The 15,015-nt window shown below is 38.3% G+C and overlaps 1 protein-coding gene across 6 annotated transcripts in view; it reads left to right on the forward strand.

Annotated features, from left to right (window-relative positions):
* STPG2 (sperm tail PG-rich repeat containing 2) overlaps nucleotides 1-15,015 on the forward strand; it is a 604,392-nt gene that overhangs the window by 135,950 nt on the left and 453,427 nt on the right. For all 6 annotated transcript variants that reach the window (XM_070047844.1, XM_070047843.1, XM_051820162.2 and 3 more), the window contains one exon: nucleotides 2,119-2,279. In XM_070047844.1, the coding sequence (XP_069903945.1) occupies nucleotides 2,119-2,279 (161 nt within the window). The remainder of the gene's footprint in view (nucleotides 1-2,118; nucleotides 2,280-15,015) is intronic.

Consider the following 15,015-nt stretch of genomic DNA (forward strand, 5'->3'; position numbering starts at 1 on the left):
ATAACTTCTTTAGCTTTTCATTAGTAAAACAAGTCACTCGGGGTAACACCTACTGAAAGGAAGGACATAAGGCTGCATCTCATAATGACAGGGATAGCAAAGAATTTATAGAAATTTCTCCTGCAGAGTTTCCTATGGCCACTGCTATATTGTCTACTATTTAGCACCCACTCCTGTTAAAGGACCCTAAAATATCCTAGAGTTACAGAATGATTTCAGAGTCCTAGATTTCATCATATGAATAAGTAAAGGTGAGAATTCTTGAGTGTAATTCTTGTGCTCCATTTTGTGAATGATTTCTCTGTATCAGAAGATCTATAAACCAGATGTGCTGGTTCATCCAACACACAATACCAGGAGAGAGGTAGCGATAATCATATCTCTTCAAAAAGAAAGACTACCAGTCTGTGGCAGTCACATGAGTGACTGAGTAATTCTGAAATCTTATGAGGTATATGTTGCTATTTTCTTGATGAGGATCTAGTTAGACTCTGGGAGTGATTCTCTGTGATTTTTTTTTTGGCTCTTGGTTCAATATTTTGTATCATTATTTCCTTTTTATAATAAATAGACTTGTTTGCAGCTTAACCTACTTTCTGCCTACAAATTGGGGGTCTATAAGTTACTTTTCAGTACTGTAATTGTCACTTTCATCTCAAGTTGGTACAATTTATTATAAAATCTTGTGAATTTCTAATTATGTTAATTTATAATAAAATTCCTATGAATAGCCACATTTCTCGTTTAGAGAAAATTTTGTTTTGGATCATCTTTGAAGCAGTTATGTTTTAACACCCTTAAATTCTTAGAAGTGCTGTTATTCTAGCCAAGAGATATAGAATATAAGATTTTAAGATTCTTACAGGACCTTCTATTTAACTGAGAGATTCTATGAGCAGCACACTAAATCTTTCAGAAAAAGGAAACAAAGGATCTTATAGCCTTTTTGATCTTTACCCTGAAGTCACTTGTTTGAGATATTTGCTATCTGGAGAGATAGAATGAAAATAATGTTTTTAAATCAAATTTTAAAAATTCTATTTATTTTTCAATTTCTATAAATTCTACTTGAAAAAATGAATTGTTTAAATTCAGTTCTTTCTAACCATACCTTTTCTTACATGAATAAAAGCAACTAGTTGTCACTTTGATATCCTTTCTGGAAGATTCCCTAGAATTGACAAATTATTAAGTCTTTTCTTCATTACCTCAAGTGTTTATTTTAGTAAAAGTATTAATTTTGTATTAATTTTACTATTAGTTTTGCAATTTCATTGCATAATACAAGTTATCTTTTCTCTAGCAATCATAGCATTTTTCCTCTTGGCCTTTCCACTCATCACCAATAGTCTCCTAAAGGACTCTTTTTAGAGTCTTGAGGTTGCTCTAGTTTTTTTTTTTTTTTTTTTTTTTTTTTTTTTTTTTTTTTTAAGGTTTATTTTATTTATTTGAAAGACAGAGTTACAGAGAGAGGTGGAGACAGAGAGAGAGGTCTTCCGTCCGCTGGTTCACTCCCCAGATGGCTGCAACTGCCAGAACCAGGAGCTTCCTCCGTGTCTCCCACATGGGTACAGGGACCCAAGGACTTGAGCCATCTTCTACTGCTATTCCAGGCCATAGCAGAGAGCTGGATCGGAAGAGGAGCAGCTGGGACTAGAATTGGCGCCCATCTGGGATGCTGGCGCTTCAGGTTGGGGCTTTAACCCACTGTGCCATAGTGCCAGTCTCTGCTCTAGTTTTTTACTCATTGTCTGATTCCAAATTGCCACAACATAAGGGCGGGGCCAGGCTGAAGCCAGGATTCTGGAACTCCATCTGGATCTGGATCTCCCACGTGGATGTGTGGATGTCAGGAGCCCAAGCTCCTGGGTCGTCGAACTGGCATTTCAATGAGAGATAATGGCATTCCAGGATGTAGCTTAACACACTGTGCCACAATGCTGCCCCCTACTACCTTTTTAAAGATTTATTTATTTATTTGAAAGTCAGATAGAGAGAGCCAGAGAGAGAAAGAGAAGAGGGCTCTTTCTAAAAGATTAATTTATTTAGAATAGCTCAGTTCAAAAGCTATAATTAAGTCATGCTTATTCTTACAAATGATATTCTTTATACTTTTAGGTCCTGGGTTTTATGATATCCTAAACAGTACTATAATTTCTAATATTAGAAAAACATTATTGAAGAAAAAAAAGGAAACTGCATTTGGTTCTTCTGCTCCTCGGACTTTTTTCCTGGTTCAGAAACAAGCTTATACTACTCCTGGTCCTCCTGATTATCAGGTAGTACATTAATATCAAAATAATATTCTTTAAGCCATTTATTCTCAACAGTTTATACACAGGAATAGTTTTATGCAGATTGCAATGCAAATAATTATGCACTACATGTTTTGGTACTCTATTACCACATATCAGAGAAACATATGGTATTTGTCTTTTTGGGACTGGCTTATCTCACTAAGTATGATGGTTTCCAGATGCATCCATTTTGTTGTGAAAGACAAGATTTTAGTTTTTTTTTTTTAATGAATGAGTAACTTTTCACAGTGTGTGTGTGTGTGTGTAATATATATATGTATATATCACATTTTATTTATCCAGTCATCAGCTAATGGGCATCTGAGTTGATTCCCTATCTTTTTTTTGTAAAGATTTATTTATTTGAGTGGTAGAGTTATAGACCATGAGAGGGAGAGACAGAGAGAAAGGTCTTCCTTTTCACTGGTTCACTCCCCAAATGGCTGCAATGGCCAGAGCTTGGCCAATCAAAGCCAGGAGCCAAAAGTTTCTTCCAGATCTCCCATGTGGGTGCAGGGGCCCAAGCACTTGGGCTGTCTTCACTGCTTTCCCAGGCCATAGCAGAGAGCTGGATGTGAAGAGGAGCAGCCGGAGCTAGAACTGGTGCCCATATAGGATGTTGGTACTGCAGGTGGAGTACAGCGCCAGCCCCATGATTCCATATCATAGCTATTGTGATTTGTGCTGCAATAAACATGGGAGTACAGATAACCACACAGGAAATATTTAGATGTTATGTTGTCATTGATTTCTATTTGAAAAATTATGAATGACTAAATGACCAAAAAAACCTGTATATGTGTGAAATGGTCATTTTCCCATTCTATTGTTTATATCTGTTGTCTATATCCCAACTAAATTAGCATCTTTTTACTTTTTATTTGTTAAACTTCTTATTCAGTGAGCCCCGGTCATTGTGACCATTTGGGGAGTGAACCAGTGGATGGACTGTCTCTCTCTCTCTGACTTTGCCTTTTACTGCAATGTAAATTTTTTTTAAACTTTCATTTAATGAATATAAATTTCCAAAGTACAGCTTATGGATTACAATGGCTTCTCCCCCCCATAACGTCCCTCCCACCCGCAACCCTCCCCTTTCCCACTCCCTCTCCCCTTCCATTCACATCAAGATTCATTTTTGATTCTCTTTATATACAGAAGATCAGTTTAGCATACATTAAGTAAAGATTTCAACAGTTTGCTCCCACACAGAAACATAAAGTGAAAAATACTGTTTGAGTACTAGTTATCGCATTAAATCTCAATGTACAGCACACTAAGGACAAAGATCCTACATGAGGAGTAAGTGCACAGTGACTCCTCTTGTTGACTTAACAAATTGACACTCTGTTGATGGCATCAGTAATTACCCTAGGCTCTTGTCATGAGCTGCCAAGGCTATGGAAGCCCCCTGAGTTCACTGACTCTGATCATATTTAGACAAGGCCAAGTTCAAAGTGGAAGTTCTCTCCTCCCTTCAGAGAAAGGTACCTTCTTCTTTGATGACCCGTGCTTTCCACTGGGATCTCACTCGGAGAGATCTTTCATTTAGGTCTTTTTTTTTTTTTTTCCCCAGAGTGTCTTGGCTTTCCATGCCTGAAATACTCTCATGGGCTTTTCAGCCAGATCCGCATGCCTTAAGGGCTGATTCTGAGGCCAGAGTGCTGTTTAGGACATCTGCCATTCTATGGGTCTGCTGTGTATCTCACTTCCCATGTTGGATCATGGGCAGTGAGATACACTGCAATGTAAATTTATAATATGTTCTCTTAAAAACTAAAAAAAGGCAGAAAGTACAGTACAAGGAGGAAGAGTGGGAGGGAGAGAGATAGAGAATATCATGTTCTTAGACTTGTATCTACATATTGAATCTGTTGAAAATAAAAATATAAAAATATTTTTTGCATGTAATAGAGAAACCTTAGAGTTCTCTTAAAATTATATGTGAATTAGTAAAAAGTGATGTTAAACAGCTATTATAACTGTGTTCCATATAGAAAGCAAAGTAGACGGAAGAACATGTTAAATAGTAGAGAAATAGCAGAAATAAAAGGAGATACAAATCAAAGTTCTAGAGATGACAAAGATAACATTTGCAGAAACGTGCCCTGGGATGTGTTTAATCATGGGTAATCAAAATGGTGAAGGGCCATAGATTCAAAACACAAAAGGTGTTTAGTACTAAGAAGTGAAGATTTCAGGAGAAGAAACCAGACAGCTGGTCTTAAAATAGAAAGTTTTATAATATAGAAATGTGTTCTGTGTGACATGGGTCATGCAATCAAGATCAATGGGTAAAACTATAGTTTCAGATTTCAATCCAGTTGAAATAATAATTAGATTTTGGTTACTGCAGTTCTAAGATGTATATGTGATTATGTTAATAGCATTGACAAAATAATTAAAAAAGGGAAACTAGAAAAACATGCTTAGACACACTGCTACCTGCCCAGCTGCCAGCTATTCCTGCATCTATGTGGTCAGCTGCAAGCCGAGAAGCACCCTCTTGCTAGAGTAAGCTGAGAGGAGGCTATTGAGGCACTGTCACTGGTGGCTTTGAGTGAGGGAGAATTCCTCTAGGCTTCTAGTCTGGCCTGGGAAGCTGGTAGGGGTCTGGGTGACTACTTTGCTCCATTACTCTCCATTACTTCCTCCCATCAAAGCACTAGGCACAATTTGCTGTGGTCAAAATAGAGCTGAACTCTATCCTGAGTCAGGGAACAGTGGACAATTCTGCCATTGTTGGAAACTTCCAGGGTTGGATACAGGCAACTTGCAGGACAAAGAGTGGTTGCCCTATACCCTGTGGCTGTGAGAGTTCTGGGCATAGGTCACTGAACTGAGATGGTTCCATGTTGCAATAGTTTCCCAAGCATCTGCATATTCTGACTGTGGAGACTCACATCTCCCCACCTGGTGGGGCTGGATCTTGTGGAAGGGTCAGGGAACACACTGAAGAATAAATGAGTCAGTGCTCTGAATGGTGCCCATTCTTAGATGGGTGAAGTGCACTGGTATTGTGAGCACTCTCACTAAGCTGTCAATAAGCTGGTTCTCTAAGGCAGAGACAAAGGCTGGGATGCTGAAGGCACTAGCTGTCTCCGACATCTCCTCTTGCCACTGACTGTCCAGAAGAGTGCTCCCACACTCTTTTGTGGAGTCATTTTGGATTCTTGCCCTACACATTAACTGTGCCCCAAGCTCCCTGGACCCACCCATCACATATCCATGGAACTCAAGTGTAAGCCTTAGGAACTCCATGAAGCACCAAAGGCACATACCCAAGAACAAAACTTTCAATAACTCAAAATAAAACATCTTCCACAGGATATAGAATGCACAAAATGCACAAAAATTAACATGGAAACATAAGAAACATGAACAAGGAAGGCAATATGACTTGGTACTAATGCTGTGGCACAGAGGGTTAACCCACCATCTGGGGTGCCAGCAACCCACAGGGGCACCAGTTCAGGTCTTGGCTGCTCCACTTCCAATCCAGCTCCCTGCTGGTGTAGTTGGGAAGACAGGAGAAGATGGCACAGGTCCTTGGGCCCCTGCACCTACATTGAAGATCCAGATGAAGCTGGTGGCTCCTAGCTATGGCCTGGCACAGCCCTGGTCAGTGTGACCATTTGGGGAGTGAACCAGTGGATGGAGTTACTCTCTCTCTCTCTGAGTTTGCCTTTCAAATAAGAAAATAAAAATTTTAAAGATGCATTAAAATATGACACCTAAAAGGAACACAATAATACATTAATATTAAAGTGTGAAGAAGGGGAGAATGCTAAAATACCCGAAAAAAATTCAAAATCTGAAAAAGTAATTGTAGGGTAACTCATTAACACAGGGAAACACTTAGATGAAATAAGAAAATCTGTACATGACATAGACATTCTGCAAAGAGATGGAGATAGTGAAGAAAACCCAAAAAGAAATATTAGAAAAGAAGTATTCGATAGGTCAAATGAAAAATACAGTTGAACACTTTAATAGACTCAGACAGAAAAACAATAATATCTGACCTAGAAAGCAACTATTTTGAAATATACAACAAGAATAAATGAAAAATTAGACTGAACCGAGTGTTCAGGATCTAAGGGTACTATCAAATGACCAAATACGTGAGTCCTAGGTATTCCTGAAGATATGGAAAGGAAGAATGGCTTAGAACATCTATTCAGTGAAATAATAGCAGAAAGTTTTCCTTATTTGGAGAAAGAATATTGGCATCAAAATACAGGAAGCATGTAGAACTCCAAATAGCCATGATCAGAAAGATCCTCACAATGACACATAATAATCAAGCTTTCAAAAATAAAACATAAATAGAGTAATCTAAAATGAGAGAGAAATGCCAGATCAACTTTCAAGTATCTCCCATCAGATTGACAGCAGATTTCTCAACAGAAACCCTATAGGCTAGGGAGAATTGAGAGATACAGTCCAAATCCTAAAAGAAAATACTTCCAACCCAGAATACTTTATCCAGCAGTGCTCTTGTTCATAAATAAGAGTGAAATAAAGACAATTCATGATAAGCAAAAATTGAAAGAATCTATGAACACGTGTCAGCTTTACAAATGATACTTAGGGATCTACTACACACAGAAACAAAGGAAGATAAACAGCATCATGAAAAAATGTGAGGGCAGAAAAACTCCTAGTAAAAAAACAAAGGGGATTCAAAACAAACAATAGGCATATTTATGAAAAATGGCTGAGCCAAGTAATTTTTTAGTAATAAACTTGAATTTAAAAGGACTAAATTCTGAAGGCATGTGGATCCGGCTGAAAAGCCCATGAGAGTATTTCAGGCATGGAAAGCCAAGACACTCTGGGGAAAAAAAAAGCCTAAATGAAAGATCTCCATGAGTGAGATCCCAGTGGAAAGCACGGGTCATCAAAGAAGAAGGTACCTTTCTCTGAAGGGAGGAGAGAACTTCCACTTTGACCATGGCCTTGTCTAAATATGATCAGAGTCAGTGAACTCAGGGGGCTTCCATAGCCTTGGCAGCTCATGACAAGAGCCTAGGGTAATTACTGAGGCCATCAACAAGAGTGTCAATTTGTTAAGTCAACAACAGGAGTCACTGTGCACTTACTCCTCATGTAGGATCTTTGTCCTTAGTGTGCTGTACATTGAGATTTAATGCGATAACTAGTACTCAAACAGTATTTTTCACTTTATGTTTCTGTGTGGGAGCAAACTGTTGAAATCCTTACTTAATGTATGCTAAACTGATCTTCTGTATATAAAGAGAATTGAAAATGAATCTTGATGTGAATGGAAGGGGAGAGGGAGTGGGAAAGGGGAGGGTTGCGGGTGGGAGGGACGTTATGTGGGGGGAAGCCATTGTAATCCATAAGCTGTACTTTGGAAATTTATATTCATTAAATAAAAGTTTTAAAAAAAATTACATTGCAGTAAAAGGCAAAGTCAGAGAGAGAGAGAGACAGTCCATCCACTGGTTCACTCCCCAAATGGTCACAATGACCGGGGCTCACTGAATAAGAAGTTTAACAAATAAAAAGTAAAAAGATGCTAATTTAGTTGGAATATAGACAACAGATATAAACAATAGAATGGGAAAATGACCATTTCACACATATACAGGTTTTTTTGGTCATTTATCATTCATAATTTTTCAAATAGAAATCAATGACAACATAACATCTAAATATTTCCTGTGTGGTTATCTGTACTCCCATGTTAATGTATGCTAAACTGATCTTCTGTATATAAAGAGAATCGAAAATGAATCTTGATGTGAATGGAAGGGGAGAGGGAGTGGGAAAGGGGAGGGTTGCGGGTGGGAAGAACGTTATGGGGGGGAAGCCATTGTAATCTATAAGCTGTACTTTGGAAATTTATATTCATTAAATAAAAGTTACAAAAAGGACTAAATTCTCCAGTTAAAGATGTAGATTGCATTAAAAAATAAGACCCATCTATATTTTACCTACAATAAATATACTTCAGTGCTAAAGCTACACACAGATTGAAAGTGAAAGGATAGAAAAAGACATTCCACGCAAATGGATTCAAAAGCAAAGAGGAGTAGCTACACTCATATCAGACAAGATAGATTTTAAGACAAAAACTTGTAAAAGAGAAAAAGAAGGTCATTATTTATCTTATGACTAATGGACAAATTCAACACGAAATGTGGGTATAGTAAATATATATGCACCCAATCCTAGGAAACCTAATTTAATAAAAAATGTTAATGAATCTGAAGGGAGACATAAATTATAATACAGTGATAATGAGGGGCTTCAACACTCCACTATCATCAGTGGACAGATCAACTAGATATCAATAAAGAAACGCTAACATAGCTGATGTTCACTGTTGATCAAATGGACCTGATAGATACCTACAGGACATTTCATTCCACAGCAACAGAATGCACATTCTGTTAGCTTTTTCTATCTTTTGTGTATTCTTCTATTTCTTTCTTTAATGTTTTATAATTCCCATCTTGGAGATCTTTGACATCCTTGGTTAAGTTGACGCCAAGGTATTTGATTTTTTTATAGCTATTGTGAGTGGGATTGATCTTGGAAGTTCCTTCTCAGCTGTGGCACTGTCTGTGTGTACAAAGACTGTTGATTTTTGTGTGTTGATTTTGCATCCTGCCACTTTACCAAACTCTTCTATGAGTTCCAATAGTATCTTAGTGGAGTCTTTTGGATCCTTTATATATAGAATCATGTCATCTGCAAATAGGGATAGTTTGAATTCATCCTTCCCAATTTGTATCTCTTTGATTTCTTTTTCTTGCCTAATGGCTCTGTCTAAAACATCCAGGACTGTATTGAATTGCAATGGTAAGAATGGGCATCCTTGTCTGGTTATGGATCTCAGTAGGAATGCTTCCAATGTTCCCTCATTCGATAAGACACTGGCCATGGGTTTGTCATAGATTATCTTGATTGTGTTGAGGAGTGTTCTTTCTAAACCCAATTTGCTTAGAGTTTTCATCATGAAAGGGTGTTGTATTTTATCAAATGCTTTCTCTGCATCTATTAAAATAATCATATGGTTTTTGTTCTTCAATTTGTTAATGTGATGAATCACACTGACTCATTTGTGAATGTTGAACCATCTCTGCATACCAGGGATAAATCTCAGTAAATAATCTTTCTGATTACCTGTTAGATTCATAATATTTTTGTAAGGATTTTTTGCATCTATGTTCATCAGGGAAATTGGTCTATAGTTCTCTTTCTCGGTTGTGTCTTACCAGGTTTAGGAATTAAGGTGATACTGGCTTCACAGAAAAGATTTAGGAGGATTCCTTGCCTTTCAATTGTTTTGAATAACTTGAAAAGAATTGGATTGAATTCGAATTTAATCCCATCGAGGTGGCATGTACCAATGCCATCTCACTAGTCCCAGTGATCAATTTCTGTTCACAATTGATCATAATGATAGGACTAAGAACCAAAGGGATCACATAAACAAGAATAGTGTCTGCAAATACTAGCTGATAGAATCAAAAAGGGAGAGAATGATCCAACATGGGAAGTGAGATACACAGTAGACCCATAGAATGGCAGATGTCCTAAACAGCACTCTGGGCTCATAATCAGCCCTTAAGGCATGTGGATCTGGCTGAAAAGCCCATGAGAGTATTTCAGGCATGGAAAGCCAAGACACTCTGGGGAAAAAAAAAAAAAAAAAAAAAAAAAAAAAAAAAAAAAAAAAAACCTAAATGAAAGATCTCCGCGAGTGAGATCCCAGTAGAAAGAACGGGTCATCAAAGAAGGAGGTACCTTTCTCTGAAGGGAGGAGAGAACTTCCACTTTGACCATGGCCTTGTCTAAAAATGATCAGAGTCAGTGAACTCAGGGGGCTTCCATAGCCTTGGCAGCTCATGACAAGAGCCTAGGGTGATTACTGAGGCCATCAACAAGAGTGTCAATTTGTTAAGTCAACAAGAGGAGTCACTGTGCACTTACTCCTCATGTAGGATCTTTGTCCTTAGTGTGCTGTACATTGAGATTTAATGCGATAACTAGTACTCAAACAGTATTTTTCACTTTATGTTTCTGTGTGGGAGCAAACTGTTGAAATCTTTACTTAATGTATGCTAAACTGATCTTCTGTATATAAAGAGAAATGAAAATGAATCTTGATGTGAATGGAAGGATGTGAATGGAAATCTTGATGTGATGGAGGGAGTGGATAAGGGGAGGGTTGCGGGTGGGAGGGACGTTATGGGGTGGAAGCCATTGTAATCCATATTCTGTACTTTGGAAATTTATATTTATTAAATAAAAGTTAAAAAAAAAGAAAAGAATTGGAGTTTGTTCTTCTTTAAATGTCTGATAGAATTCAGCAGTTAAGCCATCTGGTCCTGGATTTTTCTTTTCTGGGAGAGTCTTTTTTTACTAATTCAATTTCTGTTTTGGTTATGGGTCTGTTTTGGTTTACTATGTGTTCATGGCTCAGCTTAAGTAGGTTGTATGTGTCTAGGGATCTAGCTCTTTTTTCTAGGTTTCTCAGTTTGTTGGCATATAGGTCTTTGTAGTAAATACTGATGATTCTCTTTATTTCTGTGTTGTCTATTATTACATTTCCTTTTAATCTCTAATTTTATTGATTTAGGTATTCTCTCTCCTTTTTTTGATTAGTTGGGCCAATGGCATGCCAATTTTGTTTATTTTCTTAAAAAACCAGCTCTACATTTTGCTGATTCTTTGTTGTTGTTTTTTTTTTTTCAATTTTGTTGATTTATTCTCTAATTATTTCTTCTCTCTTACTAGTTTTGGGTTTGGTTTGCTCTTTTTTCATAGGTCCTTGAGCTGCATTGTAACTCATTTATTTGGTGTCTTTCCCATTTCTTGATGTAGACACCAGTGGCTACTTTCCTCTTAACACTGCTTTTGCTGTATCCCATAAGTTTTTTTTTTTTTTTTTTTTTGACAGGCAGAGTGGACAGTGAGAGAGAGAGAGACAGAGAGAAAGGTCTTTCTTTTGCCATTGGTTCACCCTCCGATTGCCGCCGCAGCCGGCGCGCTGCGGCCAGCGCACCGCGCTGATCCAAAGGCAGGAGCCAGGTGCTTCTCCTGGTCTCCCACAGGGTGCAGGGCCCAAGGACTTGGGCCATCCTCCACTGCACTCCTGGACCATAGCAGAGAGCTGGCCTGGAAGAGGAGCAACCAGGACAGAATCCGGCTCCCTGAATGGGACTAGAACCTGGTGTGCCGGCGCCGTAGGTGGAGAATTAGCCTATTGAGCTGTGGCACCGGCCATCCCATAAGTTTTGATATGTTGCATTGTCATCTTAATTTGCTTCCAGAAATTTTTTGATTTCTCTTTTATTTCTTCTATGACCCATTGTTCATTATGGAGCATGTTGTTCAGTCTCCCTGTGTTTGCATATGTTCTAGGGATTCCTGAGTTGTTGATTTCCAACTTTATTCCATCGTGGTCAGAGAAGATGCATGGGATTTTTTTGATTTTTCTGAATTTGCTGTGACTTGCTTTGTAGTCCTGTATATGGTCTGCCCTAGAGCATGTTCCATGCACTGATGTTTTCTGACACTGTGGATTGAAAGGTTCTATAGATATCTGTTAGTTCTGTTTGTTCTATAGTGTAAATTAACTCTGTTGTTTGCCCACTGATTTTCTATCTAGTTGATCTGTCCATTGCTGACAGTGGGATATTGAATTCCCTCATTACTATTGTATTGAGTCTTTGTTTCCCTTCAGGTCCATTAACATTTCTTTTTTTTAACTTTTATTTAATGAATATAAGTTTCCAAAATACAGCTTATGGATTACAATGGCTTTTCCCCCCAAAACTTCCCTCCCACCCACAACCCTCCCCTCTCCCGCTCCCTCTCCCCTTCTATTCACATCAAGATTCATTTTCAATTATCTTTATATACAGAAGATCAATTTAGCATATTAACATTTCTTTTAAATAGCCAGGTACTCTGTAAGTCAGTGCTTATATGTTTATTATAGGCATATCTTCCTGTTGAATTTATCCCTTGATTGTTACATAGTACCCTTCTTCATCTTTTTTTAACAGTTTTTGTGTTAAAGTCCATTATTTCTGATATTAGGATGACTACAACAGCTCTTTTTTGGTTTCTGTTATCATGGAATATCTTTTTCCATCCTTTCACTTTCAGTCTGCATGTATCTTTGTTAGTGACATGTGTTTCTTGTAAGCAGCAAATAGATGGGTCCATTTAGTAAGTCTGTTTTAACTGGATAATAGAGGACATTTACATTCAAGGTGACTATTGATTAGTAAATAACTACTTGGCAATGCCATTTTTCTATGAATATTCCTGTCATTTACTTTAGATTTCTTTTGTACTTTTACTGGGGGATTTTTCTGTCTTTGCATTCTTTCATGATGATGGCTTTGTTTCTGTGTGTAACACATCCTTTAGCATCTTTCGTGAGGCTGGATTAGTGGTAACAAATTCTTTTCAATTTCTGTTTCTTATGGAAGGTCTTTATTTCACCTTCATTCATAACTGAGAGCTTTGCATAATATAGTATTCTGGGTTGACAATTTTTTCTCTTAAGATTTGGAGTATATCTTGCCATTGTCTTCTAGCCTATAGGATTTCTGATGAGAAGTCCACTGTGAGTCTAGTTGGAGATCCTCTGAAGGTAATCTGGTATTTTTGTCATGGATATTTTCGAATTTTATGTTTTTCTGTGGAAATTTTGACTACAATGTGTTGTGGTGAAGATGCTTTCTGGTAATGTCTGTTTGGAGTTCTGTGTGCTTCCTGTACCTGACATCCCTTTCTTTCTCAGAATTGGGATAGTTTTCTGTAATTATTTGATTAAATAGGTTCTAGACCTTTCTCTCCATGCCCTCAGGAACTCCTAAGACCCATATGCTGTGTTGTTTGATAATATCCTATAGATCTTCCATACATTTTCTCTGTCCTTGGTTTATATTTCTGAGTTCGAAAAATGTGTCTCTAGATTGGATATTCTTTCTTCGGCCTTACCAAGTCTACTGGTAAGGCTTTCCACTATATTTTTGATTTGATATATTGAATTCTTCATTTCTAATATTTCATTTTGATTTCTCTTTAAAATCTCAATTTCATGAGAAACATTTTTCTTCATGTCATGTATAGTTTTCTATGGTTCATGGATTTGCTTGTGATTGCTTTTGAGTAATCCTATGATTAATTTTTTGAATTCCATTTCTGGCATTTCCTCATTCTATTCATCTTCACTTCACATTCTAATATTTAAGTATTGTTGTGTCCCTTTGAAGGGGGGTCATGGTGTCTTCCTTATTCTTGTTTCTTGAATTTCTGCACTTAGTTTTAGGCATTTGTGCCATTTATTTTTACTTTTTTCCTTCTGATTGCTTTTATCTTTGGGTATACTTTTGTGGCTTAATGGAATGTCTGCACTTTGAGAGAATACCAAGAAATGTGTGGTGGGTGTGGCCAAGGAGCCCTGGTAAATGCTCTAGTGTGGAGCTAGTTTCCAGAGTAAACACCCAATTTGGGAGTGATAGAACTCAATACCCAGCTACACCCTGCCCCTTCTCATGTAACCTCTGAGTACCTAACATCTCAGCACTTAGGGCTCCTGCAGTTATGGGGTTCAGAGGTTTCCCTCCACCCTGCCAATCTTTCCATCAAAAAGGAGGCAGATGTTACCAAGACTGATCTGCCTAGGTATTTTGACTCTGGGATGCTGTGGGTGCAGGCACCTCTCTGTACCACATAGATGCCCAGCCACTTCTAAGCCAGCTTAAAGTCAAAGTTAGGACTGTGGACCGTTTCCTCTGCTTGAATCTCTGAATCAAACACACATACACCAGAGTCGCTGGCCAAATGCCTGCCCAACCCCGCTGCTGGCACTACTCTTTAAGTATCCCTCCTCAGTCAGTTGTTATGCATGTGCTCAAGGGGTACTTTGGCTGCTGCTGTATTCTAAAATGGCACCTGTCCTCTCTCTGATGGACAGTGGGCTCAGTTTTGGAGACTTTGGAGGGTATCAAACATCTCCTTCCTTTTCCACTAGATCCACAGTCAACCACTGGCTACTGCCAGCCCCCAGGGCTCTAGTCTGGACCCCTGCAATGTTCTCCCTCTGGCTCTGTCACCATGGGTTTCTGCAGTCTGGCTCACCTTCACCTCAACACTGCTGCTAGCTCTGGCTTGTGTTGTGCTTCTACTCTCTGCTCAGGTTCACTCTATTCTGCCTCCTGCTGTGTGGCTTCCTGGGCAGTTTTCTCTCCAGTTCTCTGCTGAAAGTGTACCTTTAACACTTTTCTCCTCACTCTTTATCACTAGCCCAGTGAAGCATGCCACTCCCTAACCCGCCATCTTTTCTGGATCTCAACCTTTTTTTTTATTTTTATTTTTTTAACTTTTATTTAATGAATATAAATTTCCAAAGTACAGCTTATGGATTACAATGGCTTCCCCCCCCCCCCATAACGTCCCTCCCACCCGCAACCCTCCCCTTTCCCACTCCCTCTCCCCTTCCATTCACATCAAGATTCATTTTCATTTCTCTTTATATACAGAAGATCAGTTTAGCATACATTAAGTAAAGATTTCAACAGTTTGCTCCCACACAGAAACATAAAGTGAAAAATACTGTTTGAGTACTAGTTATCGCATTAAATCTCAATGTACAGCACACTAAGGACAAAGATCCTACATGAGGAGTAAGTGCACAGTGACTCCTGCTGTTGACTTAACA

The sequence above is a fragment of the Oryctolagus cuniculus genome, chromosome 8, assembly GCF_964237555.1.
Source record: "Oryctolagus cuniculus chromosome 8, mOryCun1.1, whole genome shotgun sequence".
NCBI classification, from domain to species: domain Eukaryota; kingdom Metazoa; phylum Chordata; class Mammalia; order Lagomorpha; family Leporidae; genus Oryctolagus; species Oryctolagus cuniculus.